This window comes from Corvus brachyrhynchos, unplaced genomic scaffold (genome assembly GCF_000691975.1).
Source record: "Corvus brachyrhynchos isolate BGI_N302 unplaced genomic scaffold, ASM69197v1 scaffold115, whole genome shotgun sequence".
Classification (NCBI taxonomy): Eukaryota; Metazoa; Chordata; class Aves; order Passeriformes; family Corvidae; genus Corvus; species Corvus brachyrhynchos.
The window spans coordinates 9,195,666-9,216,840 of record NW_008239553.1 but is presented as its reverse complement, the minus strand read 5'-3'; the positions used below and the strand labels follow the sequence as shown (position 1 = coordinate 9,216,840).

General features: G+C 41.3%; 2 protein-coding genes across 6 annotated transcripts in view; both read left to right on the top strand.

Moving 5' to 3' along the window:
* Positions 1-16,963, top strand: part of LOC103620949 (cytosolic phospholipase A2 epsilon) — a 42,629-nt gene extending 25,666 nt beyond the window's left edge. The window contains exons 10-22 of the mRNA XM_017741959.1: positions 175-341; positions 458-544; positions 1,506-1,543; positions 3,382-3,529; positions 4,395-4,531; positions 5,478-5,700; positions 7,139-7,253; positions 8,046-8,183; positions 9,110-9,217; positions 11,046-11,237; positions 12,001-12,167; positions 13,443-13,631; positions 14,756-16,963. Of these exons, the coding sequence (XP_017597448.1) occupies positions 175-341; positions 458-544; positions 1,506-1,543; positions 3,382-3,529; positions 4,395-4,531; positions 5,478-5,700; positions 7,139-7,253; positions 8,046-8,183; positions 9,110-9,217; positions 11,046-11,237; positions 12,001-12,167; positions 13,443-13,631; positions 14,756-14,968 (1,922 nt within the window). The 3' untranslated portion in view covers positions 14,969-16,963. The remainder of the gene's footprint in view (positions 1-174; positions 342-457; positions 545-1,505; positions 1,544-3,381; positions 3,530-4,394; positions 4,532-5,477; positions 5,701-7,138; positions 7,254-8,045; positions 8,184-9,109; positions 9,218-11,045; positions 11,238-12,000; positions 12,168-13,442; positions 13,632-14,755) is intronic.
* Positions 16,964-18,609: 1,646 nt separating this feature from the next.
* Positions 18,610-21,175, top strand: part of LOC103620948 (cytosolic phospholipase A2 epsilon-like) — a 17,819-nt gene continuing 15,253 nt past the window's right edge. Inside the window, exons 1-2 of one of the 5 annotated variants that reach the window (XM_017741961.1) lie at positions 18,610-18,762; positions 19,413-19,496. In XM_017741961.1, coding sequence (XP_017597450.1) covers positions 18,640-18,762; positions 19,413-19,496 — 207 coding nt within the window. In that variant the 5' untranslated portion in view covers positions 18,610-18,639. Of the gene's footprint in view, positions 18,763-19,385; positions 19,497-21,175 lie in introns of all 5 variants that reach the window. The other 4 variants (XM_017741960.1, XM_008639693.2, XM_017741963.1 and 1 more) reach the window with 4 other exon arrangements.

Genomic DNA, 21,175 nt, shown 5'->3' with positions numbered 1-21,175 from the left:
ATATTCAGAGTCCCCTTTCTATCAAAAGACCGTCCACTTTGCTCCTTTCCCTTCAGTGCCAGCACTTCCCACTGGGCAAAGCTGTGCTACCTGCACCTCATTTTTAATCAAGCCAGCACATTTTTCTGGTTAATCATATTAACATTTCTCATGATCTATGTTTTGCTACTTTAGAGAAAGAGCTTTCCCTCACTGTGAAGGGCTCCTTTGAGGGGACACAGGATATTGTGCTGGGCCCCAATGGAGTCGTCAGCCCGTCATGTCCCACCGAGTTCCACTACATCAAGTATGCGGAGCCAACGCTGGATGTGATGCTGCCAAAGAAGAGGCACTACCACCCTGTATGTTGGAGTGGCCTCAGTGATGGAGGGATTTTGAGTGTCTCTCAAGAAAGTGGGAGGAAGGAGAGAGGGTAAACCCGTTACTGGTTTTGTCCTAAAGCATGTTGTTTTCCCAGTGGTCCTGTAGGTATAGTACAGAGACAGGCTCCCCAGTCGTGATGCTGAACTCGCTGCCCATGGGAAGGAAAACGACCATTGCAGAGGTAAGCATCACTTCCAGCTGTTGGGAATAAAAGGTCACTCTAATAGAAACCATTCCTCGTAATGTTGTCCCAGATGGCTGCTAAGAGTGTCAGAAATGTTGATTTTTTATTAGACTTAGAGAAAACAGGAGCTTTGTTTCTCCAGATGTTTTCTCCACAGAGGCAGATTGTCCCTGTATTACTCTCCATTACATGCCAGTAGTGGAGACAGAGACCTACAAGGATGTAAGAAAACATCATACTTCCTTCAGTACATCTCTCCCTGTTTACCCAAAGACTCACTGACTCTTCCTTTGCTTAGGATCCAAACTGAAAGTTGCTCTTTGGGCACAAAAGAGGAAAACGCCAATAAACCTGCCCTTAGTCAACCATATGATTAAGAGGCCAATATATTGAAATATGCTGAAAATATTAGTCACAAAGTATGTATTTTAAATAATATAATGAAAATATTACTTTAAAAAGACCATTAAAACATCTCAGAACAAAACACATTTTGTCACTAAATATGAAGATTGAAATAATGATTTTTAAGAGAGGATAAAGTATTGGCAGAAGCAAATGCAGACTTTGCAGTCTCTTCACTGTGAGACTATGGCCAGGATGTCAAAGATGTGCTGTGTACTAGAGCATAAAGAATGGAAAACACACAAAAAATGGTAATTCAGGATGCCGCAGAAAGCTTATGAGTAGCACAGGAAATGGAACCTACTGCATGAGTCTCAGGAACCTCCTACACCAGGATGCTTATGGTTTCTGCAGCCTGGAAGGATTTAGGATCTGTAGATAGGGATGTTCCATTAATGATAAGTGAATGCTTTTGGAATTATGTGCCGAGATCTCAGACATTTAAGTTTGTGATTGGCAGACCTTGCTGGGGTATAAATCAAGCTCTGACCCCAAGACAGAAAGGGAAAATATAAAATTTAAAATAAAAAAATCACACATTCTTGTTTTCCAGGAGAAAAGATTTGATTTGAATGTGACAGCAAAAACTTGGTAAGAGATTTTCTTCTATTCCTTAAGACTTGGTTCATTGATTTTGCTGTTGTTTCAGCCACATGGAAATGACACAAGCAAGCATTCTCAGTCTGAAAACTAGAGTGTGCTTATAATAAAACATAAAATACATGCACAAGGTATACTACATAATTACCCTTAGGAAGATTTGGCTTTAATCAGTAAATATTGATAAAACATTAAAATAAACGCGTTTATTTCAGCATTATCCCTTTCCTTCTGACTACATAATTTTTTTTGGTTAATGTCAGTCTCTGAAATTCACAAAAAGAACAAAGCTAGCCAACAACAACAAAAAAAAGAATAGTCAGAAGTAAACATTAAATTTAATCAGAAATTAAGAATTTTTTTTCTTTACTGTCAGTATTCAGTGGCAATAAAACTTGTATTCTGTTAGTCCAGTTGTACTATATATTGAGTAGAAACTAAGGTAAATAAATTGGCTTGTGGTTTGACATCTATAGACAGGCTCATTAATACTCATCAGTAAACATGGAGATACTTCAGGTTATCTGTAGTTGTATGGAACACACAGAACTGGGCAAACTGGTATTTTTGTGTGTGTGCCTGATTAAGAAAAAAAGGAAAAAAATTTTTTTGAATTCAGACAGAGTTTTCTGTTATTCATTTCAAAATGGCAAGTGGTCGGTAATAACAGGAAAATCAGTGTTATTCCACAACAGGAAAAACACCACCTGCTTATTTATTTCACTTTCAGAGCACTTTTGAAACTGTTTGTGTCTTGATTTACAATGGAAACTGGCTTTTGCAGTTCCAATTACCATTGTGCATCTACATTTACAAATAAGATCATAATAATTTGGCTGATTTTATCCAAATCTGGTGGTGGAGAAACTCATAATTACATTTCTTTACTAGTTTCATTGAGATTATGGACCCAGTAGAAGAGAGAGGTTCTGTCACTGGAAGAAAAAGCAAACCCCTGCCATTTGACAATGCCTGGCCAGGTAGCTCTGACCAGACCATGCCCATCTCTTGCCTATTGGTGTTTTGTAGGAGCAGGGCAGGAAGAGCCAGGAGGGAGATTAGTGAGCAGAAGAGCACAAATGCCCAGGGAAATAAACTACAACCATGAGGTCTTAAGGAATGACTTAATTCAATTTCAAAATAGATGTTAATGAAACCATTCTCTGGGAGAAGTTGTGCCTTACAATTTTTGAGTCAAGGTTGATGTGGAATAGAACTTCCAGCATTGACCCCTGAAATAGCCTGTGCAAGTGTAGACACAACAGAGCAGCAGGGGTGGAATCCTGTCCAGTGACCCATCTCTGACCATCCAGGAACTGGATGTCACTGAGGTCTCCCCAGCAAGATGGGCTCCGTGGCCACCCTCCCCAGCGGCACTCACCGCTAGAGGGAGATGCGTTCCCACTCCAGTTCCTCAAAAGGAGAATTTTTCCTCCACGTTGAAAATGCCAACCTTTGAAAATCGGGTGTTATTTTAGATTTCGAATGAGAAAATAACCTGTGAAATAGGAATCTATACTTTCACTTTTGACCATTTGCACGGATTTTCTAAACTTGGCAGTCTTTTAGTTGTAGAATATTTAAATATTTTGTTTTATTTGTAAATACTGTACATTGTTTCTTCCAATTAGCAATAATTGGGCATAATGCCACTAGTTAGTCTTACTAATTAACATAATTTTCTTAAATAGTAAAATTATTCTTTCTTGCTCCTGTCATATTGCATCGTCTTGTTTGAAAGGAAGGGTGCTGTAGATTATCTTTGATCAAAGTCCTAAGATTGATATGGGTGTGTTAATATTTAATATATGTGTCTGTTTTTATCTTAGCAATTGTTCATGCCACCAAGACCTGGACATGCGCTTCGGGTTTAACTTATGTTCTGAAGAGATGGATTTCCTGGGGAAAAGAAAGAGATATGTAGCCAGTGCTCTCAAAAATGTTTTTCACCTACCATGCGATCTGCAGGATCAAGAAGTACGTGTGTGCTGAGGGGATAGAGCTGGAATCTCTAGTGCTTTCATGTACTCCTGTAAATGAGTGGTCAGCAAAACAGGCCACACATACCTGCTGTGCAGGTACAAGCTTGTCTGTGTGTCTTAAGTACATTTCCTTCTGCTGGCAAGGTTTGTTTTACCGAGAACACTGGTTGCAGTCATCATGCTTCATTACTATCAATTTGGAATTTGTCATGGTTGAGGTGTGTTCATTCCTGCCATGCTGAGCTATAACTGGCTTGGTTCAGAAATACTGAATACATTACACAGCAAAGATTTTTTTCCCCTTGCTCCAATTTCACCGCTTTGTGAGAGTTTAGGACAAACATCTCTGAGTGCTTCTTATATCTTCTGTTCCTTGCAGTTTTGAAATTCCTTAAAATAAATATAATTTATTTTAAAATAACTTCAAGATACAGAAGAATAACTGAGGGTAGCTTAACAACATTGGCTGTGAACGGAGTGTATTTTTTCATGAGATTATCATGCAGGTTTTCATACATTAGTAGTCAGTGTGTGAAATAAGAAGAGTGGTGGAGTGAGAGATGTAGAGAAAATACATCGTTGTTTCCACAGAAGGTTTATTCTTATTCATCTGTGCCCGTATTTGCCCTAGAGATGGGTAAGAACCCAGGTTTGGCCTAATCTCTGAACCCACGTTTATCCAAAGGGAAATAAGTGGCAGTAGCAGTCGTTGCTTGGTTTTGGAGTCTTTCCTTCTGAAAAGGGACCTGGGCTCAGAGCTCAAGACCTGGGCTGGCTGGGGTGACCAGACCCCACTGCAGTTTGGGATGCAATGTTGAATGCTGTCAGTGTGAACGTCCCATCCTCCCTCTGCCCAACAGGTCCCTGTTGTGGCTATCATCACGACAGGTGGAGGACTGAAGTCAATGACAGGATTGTATGGCAGCCTCATGGGACTCAAGAAGTTAAATCTCCTGGACTGTGTAACATACATCAGCGGGCTGTCCGGCACCACATGGTAAGCCAGCTCAAGCAGGAGGCCTGACCAGGCCTTTTGAGGATCACACTTCTGCTGAGAGTAGCTTCTAAGAGCAAACAGGATTGGGAGATTCTCTTCAACCATCATATAAACAAGTTTCTCAGTAATAGGCCATTAAAGATTAGCTTGACTTGGTGCACACTTTTTCTATAAGCAATTCTTTACTGTGCCTATCAACTCCATGTGTGCAGCAGTTAAATGTGCATATGACAAGCACACTCATCAAGATGCTTTCTAGGTAAGTAGTTAGTGTGGATGTAACTGTGGATGCTCATAGCATCATGCCTCTTCCTTTCTCCACTGATGTCCCAGCTGTTGTGGTTCCCATTAACTTCTGAGACTGGCTGTGATTTCTAACTGGAAAAAACTGCTGGATAGTGCACACTTACCCCTGCAACCTGCCGGTTTTATGTTCCCCTGGCTAGAGTTATTCCCTGCTCACAGGACCTACAGTTGCCTAATGTCTGATTGTCCCATGTAGAGGAGGTTGGTAAAATAGAGGATGATGTTAAAACAAAGCATAGTGATATCATAAGATTAACACTAAGTTAATCAAAGCCAAGAGACAGCAGCTGATATGAATGAATTTAAGGTTCTGAAAAATAAGCAAAGAAATTTTATTATCATTTTCTGCCTAATTTGTGCTTCACAAATGTACCTATGTTCACACCTGGCAGTTTTATCCCTTAAGCTTCTGCCAGTTCTGCTTTAAAAAAAAGGTCAAGAACAAAAACTGCACTTCATTCTTCAGGGCAATCTGAAGTCGTAGAAACTCTGGAGTGTTCATTCTGCTGAATGGAGTAGCTAAACCAGAGTATGTGTGAGCAGAAGGAAATGCCTAAAGGTAAACTTCTGTTCTGAAAGCACAAAATTTCCAGCCTTTTTTTGCTCATTTTGACTTTTGCTCTGTATTGTCTTTCTCCAGGACCATGGCCAACTTATACAGAGATGCCTACTGGTCACAGAAGGACCTGGACTCACATATTGGTGAAGCCCAGAAACAAGCAACGAAGTGCAAGATGGGCTGTTTCTCAATGGATCGCATGAAGTACTACAACAAGCAGCTTTGCCAGAGGAAAGAAGAGGGATACAGGACATCATTTATAGACCTTTGGGGTCTCATGATTGAGTACTTACTGAATGATGGGGTACGATGTATATTCCATTTCTTAAAGAACCATGTGTTTTTCCCTTAGTGGATGGAAACGAGTCCATCATTTCAGAGAATGTACCTCCAAGCAGAGCGGAATTCTGTGTGTTAACAAAATACCAGATTTTTAACACTCCTTTAATAGTTTTCCTAGAGAGAAATGCATCCTGTATGCTAATAAATTAGATTGTGGATGCAGCCATTTGAACTCTGGCTGCTATTTAAATGGAAGTGAAGGCAATCTTGGGAAGTGCATCTAAGATGAAAATTACTCATGCAAAACAAGTTCAAAATGCAAAGCAGAGTGAAAACTATCTCAAGCAACCCTGAAACAGCTAGAATGTTCAGTGAATTGCATCCACTGGCAGGTAACTTGATCTGCAAGTACACTGGAGGCAAGTGCATATTTTACTTTTGCTCAAAAGCACTACTCATATGGTTTAAGTGATGCTAATTTTTGTAAGTAATTACAGATTTGCTTCTCTGTTACCTGAAGGGCTTTCTACCCCTACAGTAAAATAGCCCGCTTCCTTGTCTCCCCATGTGGATCACAGTTCCAGGATGTGTGCTTTGGCACTTGGAAAGTGGGAAAGGGTGAGTGGTTGAGGATTGAGCAGAAGTGTCCTCCAGCAGGGGCAGAAGTGCTACAGTTGTTCTACCATTCATTAGGGATTATTTTTCTATAAGTACATGTATAGCATTATGTATATGTAAACAGAACATAAATGCATACAGAGAGGAATACCAGGTGTTAAATAAAGGTGTGAGCTAAATAGATGCCTCTCTTTTAATCTCGGATAGATGAGGTCCCCCTCAGAATTTAACCAAACATTTTCCCCTTTGAGCAGTGCTGACTATTGCTATGTAACCATTAACTCTCCCTAATTTTCCAGAACTAGCTGCTGTTAAATTTTCCAGTAGTTCATGAGATTGCATGTTTTTTATAAACCTCTTCAATGACAATATGCTTTTTCAGAAAAGAAAAAGTGGGTGGGGTGCAAATAATTTGCTGCCAAATTTCAGTCCCCTTGCAAGGCTGGACTGTGATAGCTGTTGTGTGGTAGGGCTCACATGCTCAAGGGCTTCCTTCAGATTCAGGAGAGGCAAGGATAGCTCACTACACTCTTCAGCACAAGGAGCAGACCACCCCTCCTCCTACGTGTCAGGGCAGTACTTCCTAGGAAATACAGATGTGTAAAGAAATAGTTGCCTCCCTCCTCATCTTTTTGTGAACCCATGCACAGAGCCAGGCTGGAGCCTAGGACCTGTTCTGTGCTGGTTGGTGGGGCTACCTGCAGTGCTCTGTGTGATGGAGCTGCCGGGGTATGTCCTGCATGCTGGGGGTGGAGCTGCCCGGCTCCTCCAGCACCGGGGCCAGTGAATTCACCATGTGTTGTTTCCATCTCCTCTCACATACCACTTTTTCTTCATACCAGAAAGACCCCCACAAGCTTTCAGAGCAGCAAGAAGCACTGTGTGATGGCCAGAACCCACTGCCCATCTATGTGTCAGTCTGCGTCAGGGACAGTTACAGCACCAATGATTTCAAAGGTAAGGATGTTGTTTTGGATCCTTTGAGGCTGAAATTGGCAGCTGAATTCCTGTCATCACTCTTTTCTTCTTGGTAGCACTTGGAGAAAAGAATCCTGATGTGTTATCTGCTTTTTTGAGAAATAACCATCACCTCCATGCCTTACAATGTTAATACAAGGGTTTTGGGGAGCAGCATTTCACTGTCTAGACATACGCATTAGAAATTCTGCCAGAAAGGCCATTTTTGAAGTATCATCACATCCACCTAGAATGAGAAGTATTGGAATTATCCAAGAATTGCTTTTTCTCAATGGCCAGGTATTGTTTCTATATGAAGAATGACCACATAGTTATCATACAGTTTGGAAAGGCTTCCAACTTTCCAGTCTCCCAACTGAATCTGTTGTTTTTCTCATTGTCCTCTTTGTTTGGGTTTTTTTTCTGTGGAGAATCAGATGGAGGAGAAGGGGAAGAGGAGAATTCAGATCAATTTTTTTGTTGTTGAGGCAAGAAAATGAATCATTTCTGAATGAAAACAAAATTATGGCCCATGACATTTCTGTCCCAGTCTTCACTCACACTGCAGTTACATCAGACAACTGCACTTCACTTGGAGAGGATATCCAGGAAAGCCAAGAACTAATTTTGTCTCCGTTAGTACCACACATAGCATAATTGGTCTTAAGTTATGAGTGAGGCTTTGCAAAGGCAACATATTAAACATAACTCAGACCAATGTATACCTGAGCTTCCCCTCTCCCCGCACCTGCCTGGGAACCCTCAAAGTGTCTCGTTGTGGCTGTATTGCAGAGTGGGTGGAGTTCACTCCCTACGAGGTGGGACTTCTGAAGTACGGCGCGTTCATTCGCACGGAGCACTTCGGAAGCGAGTTCTTCATGGGCCGCTTGTTGAAAAAGCTCCCCGAATCCCGCATCTGCTACCTTCAAGGTGAGATATAGCATTGTCCTGCCACAGAGACACTTTGGAGGGGTGTAATGCTGTTAACCAGTGGGTAGATAGTTCTGTCCTAACGTACTGTCTGCTGGGAAATGGGAGTGGTAGTTTATCCAAAAGAATACAGTAAAAAAACCTGCATATTTTTTCAATTTCTTGTCACTGTCTTGGTAGATGAGTTGTCTGTGTCTTAGACATGGAATAGATGAGGCTCCTTAATTCTTTCATTGTAAGTAATAGCTCCCACTTCTTTGGTTATTCTTCTGATTCTTCTCTGAACTCCAACTTAAGTACAATTCTGATAGTCATATTTAAATTTACAATGACTGGTGAAATGGTGGCACTCTGTTTTGTCAACAAAGCCACCAGTGCCCCTGTGGGGAGACAGACAGGGGCAATCCTGGATGGAGAAAAGAGTGCACAGTGGAGCTGGAGCCCACTGCATGTATAAGCCTTTACAAGTTGTGGTGTGAGATCTTGTCTTACAAACCAAACCTCTGAAAAGCCAGTTCATCCCCTTTTGAAACAATTCAGGGTGTTTGAACGAGTTACTGATCAGAGTATGTGCAGAAAAAGATAAAGTGGAGAACGGAAGGTGGGAATGGAAAGGAAGTGTTTGCTATGTATGTTTTATCTGAATTCTTTATTTTGCCTGTTGAGTGAGTGGGTCTTTTTTATTCTTGTCTCACATTCTTTTCTTTCTTTACCATGTGGCAGAGCCATGTAGTAGGTTAGGCACAAAGCTGATGGTAGCATGAACTGAAATAATGACACAGAAAGTTAAGAGGAATTTAATAGACTGGAAGTTTAGAAATATTTGCATTAAGCCCATTAAAAAATTAAGCCAGGAGGTCAAAACAGAAGAAAATGGGCATTTTCTTGTTAAAATGTGTCCTTGTGTTCACTAATTCCTTTTCCAGGTATGTGGAGCAGTATATTTTCGGTGAACCTGTTACAAATATGGGGACTGTCGCACAGTTCTGAGGACTTCTGGAAGAGATGGACACAAGACAGAATAGAAGAAGTTGGTGAGAAATTATTAAGCCTTTCATTTATGGTCATTTATTTTCCTGTATGGCTTTTGGCATCATCTTGTCAACTTTGCTGAAGCTGGTATTGACACTGAACTGTGCCGTAAATCAAATCCCTCCTGATGGGAGAGAATTTTCTAAAAGTCCTTGCAAGGAGTTTCAAAGATAAACTGAGACTTTTCCTTGAGTTTCAATGCTGCCAGATGTTTATTAAGTCTTATCAGAGGAACAGTGCCACTAGCGTGACCCAGGTACAGCATAGAGCACAGAAAAGCAGGAGAGAAGTCTCTTGTTATCAAGATTTGCACAGCCTTTTAAAGATAATTTAACCAATAGTTACTAAAAACGTATATTATTTTCACTTTCCTACCAATTATTCAGTAACGCGGGCAGGAACTGCGGAATTCTCTATCCAATCATTCCAAACTACTTTTACTGCAGAACATGAGGTAGTAGAAGAAGAAGGTTTAGAGAACAACAACAATCCTCCATTTTGATATTTTTTATTCTTATCTATTTACTACAAAGAGAAGCCCAAAACCTCTAAATTTTTCACCCTGTGACAATCTTACATAGTAGTCTATCACCTAATTCACACCACTGTATTTTCTAGTTCTTGTCTGACCATTGGTAATTTTTTCCAAGGTTGGAGGTTAAAACAGTGTTGTTCAGGGGGGTAAGAACCCTTCAAAACAGGCAGAGAAATATTCTCGGCACTCTGGGTTCCTACATGGTATCACAGGATCTTACTAAGCGATAGCAACTTCCCCTCACACTGTATAGACTAAGAGGAAGAAAGTAATCAGAGAAAGGCTGCTGTAGTTACAAAACTTACTAAAGCTCTACTGGTTCCTTCAGAGGATGTTTTAGAGGGGTCAGATGTTTCTCAGGAAGTGTTTTGGCATTACCATTCTCACTTATCCATACAGAACCAAGAACCAACAGCAGAGGATATGGTAATTTTTACTGCCTATGTGGAGAATAAACCTTAGTATCAATTGCTTAATCAATATTTCTTGGGGTTTTATTTTATTACTCAGTACAGTAATAACTGCATTGGATTCATACTGATACAAAGATAAATGAGGCCCAGAGGGTATTTTCTGAAGCAATATAGAAACCATGATTTTATTGCTAAATCACTTAATATGATTGTAACTATAATTACAGACATCCTGAAAAATGCAGAAATACATCTGTGCAATCATGGAAACCACCAGGTCTCTCCTGCTGCACTCTCAGCCTCTTGGGCTGGCAAAGCAGATTGTCATTTCCAGAAACCACACCTTGTGCCATTTCTGCTTTTCACCCACATGCCATCTATCCACCCCCTAAACTACCCATAGTTTCTGAATGTGAATGTATGCCCCAGGTTTTCCTGGGGTGCTCTCACTCTGCTGATTAAGCATATGCTCATGTAGTGATTATTGGGTAGCAGCTGTCACTGTTGCAATAGACCCTGTGGTTGCTGTTGTTGCCCATCTGACTAAGCAGTAGCGTATTCATCAGCCCCCTTTTCTCCATGCTTGCATCTGTTTCATGCTATCTTCCTGTGAGGATATTTAACTTCTGACTGAACATTTTCTGAATTGCTTGATTTCCTTAAGGTGTCCTTTTCCCAAGACTAAAGATTGCTTCTGATGAACTGTCTTCAGGCCAAAGCTTAAGACCATCTTTTTCCAGCAGCCATTCCTTTCCTTCAGAAGAGTTTGTGTGTGTTTAGTGAATCATCCAAAAATAGCCCCTGAGAACTCCTTTGCAACAGGGCAAACAACAGGGAATATTAGTTAACAAGCAGTTCACCACTTTTTCTCCCCTCCTCTAGATGAAGACCCAGTGTTGCCCACAAGACCCCACGAGCTGAGGACTCGCATGTACACCCCCCCTGGCCCCCTGTCCAGCGCCCTTCGGGGAGCACTGACCGACCGCTTCTCCGTCGCCCAGCACCACAATTTCCTGAAGGGCTACCAGCTGCATAACAACTACATGGAGAACCAGCACTTCTGTCGGTGGAAAGGTGATGGCGGCTAATATTTAACTGGCATCATTTTCAGGTGCTTTTGGGGTGGGGAATTTAGGAAAGAAGCCTGTCTGGCTTGGCAGGGGATAAAAATCCTCTCGAGAGAACATTTATTTTCTCAATGGAGAGGACACACTAAGACTTCAGTGTTGCCAGGTATTTAAGACTTAATGTTTGCATTCATTTGCTTCAGCTGAGACCTCTGCAGTTCAGACTGAGAGGGTAGACTTGAAGCTGACAGAACCAAATTTAAAGTGGCAGAGAGCAGAGTGAACATGGGAGGCTTAATTTGGCAAGATTATACCTCTAGCTTCAGAGGCACCTGAAATATCCAAGAAAATATCACCTGTAAGAGAAAACTGGAAAGGAATGGGGCTTTCTAGTCCAAAGAAGTGGGGACTGAGTGGGAGGCATGAGTCTGAATGTATAAAGGATTGAAACTATTTCATTCTCCAAATCAATGAGAGAGAAGATGAAACAATGACTGAAATGAAGTAAGGCAGATTTAGGTTAATTATTAGACCTAGCTTACTGGTGCTAACAAGCATGACATCTTAATGGAATGTATTGCCTGCAAACTCAACATAGATTTTTCAGAACAGGAGCTTAGGGGTTTTGCAGTCTTTCTCATGCCTGTTTGACAATCTAGTAGTGTGGCAATTAAATTAGACCAGGCCTCTGGAATGGTCAGTTCCACCTTACACTTCTTTTTCCAGTCAAATTATCTGCAGATCTTACTCAAAAAATATTTTCCTTTTAGACACTGTGTTAGACACACGTCCCAACCAGCTAATGCAAAATTCTGATCACCTGGGCATGATAGATGCTGGATTTTTCATCAATACCAGCAGTGCACCACTTCTAAGGCCACAGAGGGAAGTGGATGTCATCATATATCTAAGTTATACTACTGGATCACATACATCGGTGAGGACGTTCTTGTTACCATGTGTTGTGTCTCCTTTTACTTGTAAATGCCCAACCTGTAGCATCCAGAACTGCTGGTTTTATCAGCTGTTCAGTTTATAACATCTTCCTTCTCCTACATTTTTCACTGCAGTGATTAATATTGTTCCTGTTTCCTGGACTCTTTCTTGCTGGTTTATTCAAGGGGGTGTCAGCATGGTCTCTTCCAGAATGATGGGAGGAGCCTCTTCTGCTTTATGCTGAATCAAGCAGGCTTCCAGACCCTGCACAGGAATATTCATAAAGATGAGGAAGTGATTTCTTCTGACTCAAGTTAGAATCTAAAAAGGGTTAAGTGGATATCAACAGCAGATGATTTCTGGGCTGACAAATAAGATGCTACAAGTAAAATTCAGTGATGAGCATCTTCCTGCAGAAACCCCATTTCATGGAGATAAAGTTAATTAGCTGTCTATAAGGGCTAGCAGAAAAGAAGTTTGGATCTTTTTATGTCAGAAGCTGAGGTTAGTTGAAAACTCACTATTAAGTACTTTGGCCTGCTTAAGTAGAATTACATTTTGAGAATGAGAGCAGCTGTGCTAATGCTAATAAGCTGTATGTTGCATGAGACAGAAGTAATGAAGTTTTATTTCAGCCTCATTCATTGTCTAGATAAAACTTACAAAAAAAAAGGCTGCTACAATTTCAAGTACTTTAGTAGAAGCCTTTTTCTGCTTGGTAGTGTTCACTCTTAGGTGGTGCAGAGTAAATAACACAGTGCATATTAGGACATGATATTTTATTAAACATTTCAGGGAAAAGACATAGCATAGCCCAGTACTTCAGGCTTTCTCAGTAGAATATCAGGCTCAATTAACACTGTGACATAATGCCTACACAAGCAGAGACTTTCTTATCTCCTGGCTTCCAAGCACAAAGTAAGATACCTTAAACATTTTCTTGCTGTGTTTTTTTTCTGTTTAATTCTAGACAATATATTAAAGACAGGCTCTTTCATTTGCTGACACTCATGCTTTATGCTAAACTTCTGCAAATTGTTTCAATTTTTTGAAAAAAAGCAGTGTCCTGGGTGAATTCTTTAATTCTGCAACTGGGTTTACAGTTTCTGATTAGCAATGTGGTTACTATGTGTGGTAATTATGTGTAGAGTAACCCTTGATAAGAGGCAACTCACCCTATGGATCTGAGTCACTAAACCTTAATAGTAGATGACAATTTGGGGTCTTTAGACAATGAAGTTGATTTCCAATGCTGACCATTTTTGTGATCCTCCAGTCTCTAGATAAGGCATGTAAATACTACTCAGAACAGAAAATCCCCTTCCCAACAATTTCTTTGACTGATGAAGATAAGAAAAATCTGAAGGAGTGCTACATTTTCCAAGATTCAGATTTGCCAGGATGTCCGATTGTAATTTTTCTTCCCCTTGTGAATGATACCTTCCAAGAGTACAAAGCACCTGGTAAGTTACAAGTAGTGGCAAAGCATTAAACAAGACACCACTGCTTCCCTGACTCAGCCAGAGCTGCTTCTTTGCTGCTGGCCATCTTTGCTGGCTGGGTTCATGGGGGAGCACTTTAGCTAATTAAACTTGTTTTCCCCATCCCTGCCAAAGCTATTATGTTCACTCATGTCTTCCTTGTGGCCCTAAGAGAATAGACACAGCCCGTGTCTTTTGGATGGTGTTTACCTTCACCTCTCTTCCATTTGTTACTTGAAGTGTTCCTACCTAACTGAAAAAGCTTTTTTCCTGTGAAAAGTATATCTCTCTCAGATTATTTCCCCCTGAATATATTGTCTATTGTCTGGGTATTTAATTCTACGCTTGAGGAACCAGAGTGTCACATATGAATGGTGGGGGAGCAAGAACCTGCCTTTCAGGCTGAACTCCTGCAATGTTAAGATCAGTGTGTCTCATTTTGGTACAGCACCAGCCTGGGGATCATTTTATTGACTGTGCTGTACTCAGGGCCTGTCACTCTTTTTCTGCCAGGCCACCTACTTTGTATTCCTCTTCTTTACTGCAGGTTAGTAGGATGCATTTGCTCTGCTCCTTGGTAGGAGGGAGGTTAAGTCCAAAATGCTGCTGTTGTGGAATTTGTGTGACACAAGAAACAGAAAGGCAGAGATGGATCCTGTTGGCAGGTGCCCTGCACCTTATTCAGCATTGCAGGAACTCTCCGTTTCCCCATGTTTCTATTGCTCCTTTCTTGTTTAAATTCTATTCTCTTACTAGCAATTAATCTTCCTCAGCTGAGGTTCATAGAAATCCCAGCTGCCCAGGGTAAGGCCTGCAGCGCATTGACAATGGCTTTTGGAGTGCCCTTTCAGGCTGACATCCTTGCCTGACCCATGGCTTTAATGAGACAGATGTTTCCGAGTAAGCTGTAGATGAACATTACAATGCCATCCCTCACTTCTCCCTTGTGCCTTCCTCACTTCAGACCCACAACGTTCTCTTGACTAGGGTGGCAATAGATGGACCTGCATTGTGCATTTAAACCCTATGAATTTTCTTCAGGAGAAAAGTCCCACTCTTTGAGCTTTTGTGGACAGTTTGACACTGATTGAGATACACATCGTGTCACGACAACAACTATTTCCCTCCAGGTGTGATGGAGGAAGGCCAACTTGATTTGACCAGCCGCTGTTCCCCGTACTGCATGTTCTCAGTCAGGTACACCGATGAGAACTACCGCAAGCTGCTGAATCTCAGCGAGTACAACATCCTCAACAACTCTCAGATGATTATGCAGGCCTTGCAGACAGCGATGCAAAGGAGAAGGCAGAAAATGTGCTGATCGCCCGTCCAACTGCCCTTATCTTCTCAGAGGAGTTCTTCATGCTCTAGGACCCAGAAGGGACACAGCTTTTTCAAACACTGGCCATTCTGCACTGCAGAAACTACCCCAGCTGGTGCAGTGTCTTGCTGGGGTTTTTCCATTCCCAAGAAGTGGTCTCTATAAGCAAAGACATTGTGTGGGAAATTTTTACATGTTTTGTTCCATAAATTAAGGTTGTCTGTAGAACACTCTTTGCCTAAAATACTTGTTAGATTTTTTAAATAGCATGATTTTAAGCCTAACTTATTATAATACATGACATAAAGGACAATAATTTTTTACCACCACAGTGCTACAGTTATACAACCCAGCCAACACACCTACAGGCCATAAGAAGGGATTATAAACACTCTGCTCCCACAATTCTGCTTTGTGGAACACAAGGTGCAACCAGCCCTGGAAAACAAAGAGAACCTAAGACACAACTGGAAGCTGGTATTGGATCCCTGGGCCAACTCTGTTTTGCAAGTGTCCCGAAGAGCAGCCACAGAGGCTGGAAACGTAAGAGGGACAAGTGTGTGCACACAACCAGCCCCATCATTTGCATCCACATCCTGGGCTCTCTTGGGCTGTGAATGAATCATATGTGATGGGAAGGAGCAACTTAGGGGGAAGTGGCGTAAGACTTTTTGCATAAAATTTTTTTTAAAGCAAAGGGTGTTAATTTGGGCACATCAAAATTCCCTGTTAATTTATGTCAGTTTTAATTGGTTTGTACTGAGACAGTATATAAAACCTCAACACTTTAATTTGAAGCTTTCAAAATAAAACACCCTGGATCCTTTCCCCCCTGTTATTTCTTATAATAAAATACCGTTCTTAAATTTAAAAAAATAAAAAAGTACTTGAAAATATTTTACTTCCAATAGACAATGAAAATTTGCTGTCTTACTCCATGAAAACAGTTTAGGTCATATGCCTATCAACAAAACTTCTTATTTGTTTGGTTCTGTCTGCACAAACTGAGCAAAAGTGAGTCAGTAGTCTGCAACAACTAAGACCATCTTAAAACAATCCAAAGACCATGCATGGGATCTAGCACAAAACCACCAATTACATTTGTTTGGGCTTGCATTTTTAAACTTCCTTCATTTTCCATTTTATTGAAAGTGCCTTTTTTAACTGTTCTGAACTGTGCTGAGGGTGAGCTGTAAAAATTATTTATAAATCCATAACAACTTTTGCATTCCAGGAGCAAGTCAAATTGAAAACACGCTTTATTAATAAGTTTTACATCCTAAAGACAGCTGGGAAAATTTTGAAGAAAGTGTCTATTCAGTCAGAAAAACATCTATCAACTAGATATTATAATGTGGGACTAAAATAAACCAGGGAAAATGCTTGGGTAAGTTGAAACATTTCATGTTAATATTTTACAAAACATCTTTGTTTTGAAACATAACTTCTTTTTAATAGACTGCCTACCTCGTCAGCCCAGGGAACCCAACCTGAAAATAACAGGTTTCATTCACAGCCAAATAACATGTTTGGCTTGTTACAGAATGATGCTCTGAGGATGTTCAAGGAGAGATGACAAATTATCTTTACAAATTGGTTCACAATGACTTTTCCAACACTTCAGTCATTTATTATATCAAAACAAAACTTGCATTTTTGTGCAACTGTAGCCTAATGTTGCAAGCCTAAAGATCACAGCATAAATATTAACGTTTGAAACTCTTTAGGTTTTGAATAACTACGCACTTCTGCTGGTATTTTTTTGTTTGTTTGTTCTGTGGTAGTTTCACTAGTCATGATCAGAAATATGACGCTATGTGCTCTGCATATAATCCTGGGAATTGCCTCCATTTTTACCTGAAAACCCTCTTGTGAAAAAAACCCATAGTTTTTAGTGTTAAACTCGTGCCGCCTCCAGTTCTGAAGAAATGTTATTTATGTGTAAAAATTGTGTGTATACACTACCAGACAATAAAGGCTTGTTTGCAAAATGAACATTCTGCCTTGCTCCGCATATTCAGGCATTTCAGTAATATGCTTCAGGTTCACAGTGTGTTCCTTGTTCCTGGAAAACAAAACTGTTTTTATCTCTGCAAAGAGCATACCAAATACTTGCTTGTATCGTGGGGGACAGATTGCAGGAGTACAGAGTGAGCCATGGTCCCTCCCTCCTGCAAGGGCTGTCTCTGATAAAGATTGCAAATGCTGTTCATGAAAATGAGAGTTTTTTGGTCACTGGCACTATGGGAGTGAAAGCCTCAGAGGACCCATCCTGGTGGACAGTCTGGTTGGTAGCTTTGCTCTCTAAGCAGATGTCATAGTAAAGCACTGTCTTTAAACATGACTGACAGATGCCAATGCTGCCAATTTTCTGAGACCTAATGAAAAATGCATTGCATCAAGCTACATCATTGCAGCTGGCACACAGGCAAAACATGCCAGAGTGTAGACACAACCCTTCATGGTGTTATGAAATACTGTAGCCTATGGCAAAAATTTATTCTACCAAGTTGGCTGTGATGACTGTTGATATTATTTTCCAAGGGAATGTGGAGAGGGGACCTGTGCTGGCCGGTGGCAATGTTTGACCGGTAAACTCAAGAATGCTCAGGGAATGAGCACTTTTTTGTTCATAGACAATGTACTGGGGAAGCAGGAAAGCCAAAGGAATCCCTTTCCCCAGAAAGTTCGATCTGTTATGATCTGTGGATGATGCAACAGTCTTTGGCTGCCTTTTCTAATCCTCTTCCCGTGAGCTGCGAGCCGTGCCAGTTCTGATGGCCCAGGTGTCAGCTGTGTGTGGACAGGGGCAGGTGTCCTGCCCCAGGAGTGGTGTCACAGTTGTGCCGAGGACTTTGGAGAGGTCAGGGTGTGTGGGGACAGTGTGAGGTCAGGGCTGAGTTCTGCATCTGGCTGGCAGGTTTCACTGGGTCAGACAGGAGCACTTAAATGCAGCTCGTTTGCAGCCAGAGTCAGTCTGAGCTGGAAAACCATGCAGAAGTATTCATGGGGATGGAGCTAAGCTAAGGAAAGTCATTGCTTCAGGACTCCAGATCTAAACACAAAAATAATAATAACAAGCCATAGGAAAGAAGAGGGAAGGAGTACAATGACTTGAGGAGATACTCAGCCCTGCTGGACCTTGGCTGAGTAGATATAAACCACCAAATGAGTGTGCTGCTCTGCATGCCTAGACCTGGGATTGTAGGGGCATGTGGTTCAGAAAGCCTTAAACTGTTTTTTGCAATAACCAGGTTAGTCTGAGAGCAATAGTGTTGTGTCTCTCATTTGGTTTTTTTATTAGCTGTTTTATTGTATCTGCTTACCATCACAGTTAACCTACATTCAATTTATATACTGTTGCTGTATCTTATTACAGAGTATGTACTTCTGTGGGCTTTGAGGGCTTGCTAAGTTGAAAGTTCGGTGCTCAGGTAAGAGGGCATCCTTCTCTAATGTTTAGTTATAAACCTGCCATTGGCCAGTGTAGAGCAAAGTGACTCAAACACAATACTTCCACCTGCTATATAGGCAAAGGTATTTTTTCCTACTTATTTGACCACAGGATTCAGCTTCCTACCATAAGAAAATGGGAGGGGAATAACTGGTTTTAAGAAACCAGTCAGAGGTGGGGCTCTGAGTCAGTTTATAATATAGTTGCTCACCTGCATATGAGACATTTTGAACTCTTGGTGTCTGTGGAAGCTGGGAGATGTGAGATTGCATTGCCACAGATAACACTGGACGTGTGTGTGAACGCGAGCACGATGGATCAAGATGGCATTTTGTCTCAGGTAAGAAGGGTGCAGAGCAGAGCAAGGCATCTGGGATCTTAAGCAGTTGTGTTGCATGTAGTGCAAAGATGATACTACTTTCTTGACCTACCATTGACTATAATGACTCTACACAGGATGAAGGAATCAAGGCTTCAAGACCTCAATATCAAAACTTTAAAAACTATAGTAAACCACAGGAAGAAAATGCAAGCTTCTTGGGGAGCAAGAGCTTATTTACAAGAGGAGCATTTTGAATATTTAGAGGGTTTATTAATTTCAGAGACACGATATACGCAACTTTAGAATAAGTATTAAATAACATGGAGGTGTACTTCAAGGCGAAAGATTAATGATAGGGTGTGTTTATGGGAGACAGGTTTGCTGTTCCTTTAACAGCCAGGGCCAGGACCTGCTTCACCTCCCTGTGTGTCATGAAGGGTGGACCTTACCTGGCTGCTACGCCTCTGCTCAGGCTTACTGGGGCAAGCACAGCCCTGGCAATGGCACCGGGCACCGCAGGAAACCCCAGTTCCTGCCAAGGCTCTACAGCCAGCACTGACCATGGGCTCCCTGTCCCTGTGGCTCTGAAATTCCTAATTCCCAGTGAGGATTGCCTTTAAGAGACATGATGGTTTTTCCAGGGATAAGGTTGGCCCTTCTTGTTCCAGGACCTGATCTCCCAAACCTCTCAACAAGGAGACGGAACTATGCAGCTGAATCCTGATGGGAAACAGAGGACTTCTCTTATAAAGGTACCGCAAAGGAAAATTTCAAAAGGAAACTGTAAAGGGGACTTTCCTGCTGGGTGGTGGCTGGGTGAAAACAGATAGGGTTCAGCATCTGCCAAACAATGTAATTACCTACTGTAACCCATCCAGCTCCCTCCATGAAACACTGTCCCGCTTATTGTTTTGATCATCCCACTTACATAGTCTTGCTTCATGTTACATTCTTAGTGTGGTTTCCTGTCCTTGGCACATGGGGAACAACCTCTGTTTAAACAAGACTAATATCTTTAAAAGGATGGGCTTCAATAGGCTTTCTCTACATATGTCTTGCTAAAGCGCAAGTTTACTGCCAGTGTACATGGCAAGAGCTAGGAAATTATGCCATTTATTCTTACAATAGTATGGCAGAATCTTAAAGTTGATTTTCAACACCTGATTTCCTGAATTAACCCCTCTTCTGGCCTCTAGTAAAAACTAGTAGATTCCCAGGAAACTTCAGACATGAAATCTTTCCTCTAGGAAATGAAAGGACTAGATGTGCTAGAAAAGTTTTTTACCCTTCCTCTCTCTAGTTTGAAGCCATTTATTAGTAATTAGGAACTCTCCCTTGTTCTCCTTTGTGATGAGTAAAGCTGCTGAGCAGCAGGCATTGTGCTCTCAGTTTAAGGAACAGCCAACCTTTTCTTGATTAGCTGAATGGAAAACCCAAAGATGAGAAAATATACCCCCAAATACAACTCTTCAGGGGTCACAGCAATTTCAGAAGAACACACCAAACACCTCAGATTTTTTAGGCAAAACTCACAAAGTTGACAGGATTTTGGTCATTTGTTATTTATAGTTCTGTGATGTCTAAGCCAAGGCTCCTTGGTCAGGAAAGGGCACCTCCACATGCCTGAGTATTTTATTCAATCTGCACTGCCTTCTTGGCACATTGGGATCACCATGAAGGTGGCTTCAGGGAATCTGATCCATGGAACTGAGTTAAGCCCTTCCAGGAACTGCCTTCTCCAAAGCCAGCCACTGGCAGCATCAGTTACTGGTTCTGTAATTACTGAGCACTTTCTGTACCTGCCTCATTTCCGTGCCTTTAGGAGTTAGGATTTAGACATGAATTCAAGTGCCCTTGGTGGTCTGATTCACAGCTACTCTTGGGACCCTTTGCAGAGGTTTCACATCCTTGATTTGCACATCCAGTGACCTGCTGTGCAGCTGAATAGTATGAATGTTCTTGGTGCCTTTTCCTATAACAGGATACTTTGGTTACCTGGAGGCTGATTTTACCTGTTTCTTCATTAGCCTATTTGCTAACTGCTGCCAGTTTCAACAACATGTATTCACTAGCCCTGGTTGCCTGCATTGATACACTCAGGTTAAACATTTGGAGCGACATCACATGGACATACATTCCATTAAGCCTATGAATGCTGATGCACTTCACTTTTTATAATACTATTAACACAGTACACACCAAATTGTTCTGCTCACAGTCCAACTAAATTCTTGCTCTCCTTTCCTGCAGTACCTGTGTCACACTTTTATCTCAGTGGTTTTAATGAAGTCAGTGTCATGCTAATGCCACTTCAGGGCTGGCAATGGTCTTTCATAGTCATTTTGCAGTATAGGTGGAGTCTCTACCTGTCCATGGCCCCGTAGTTGTGCTAAGTGACTTTTAGGTCTTTTGGAGCAAAAGTTTCCTGCTG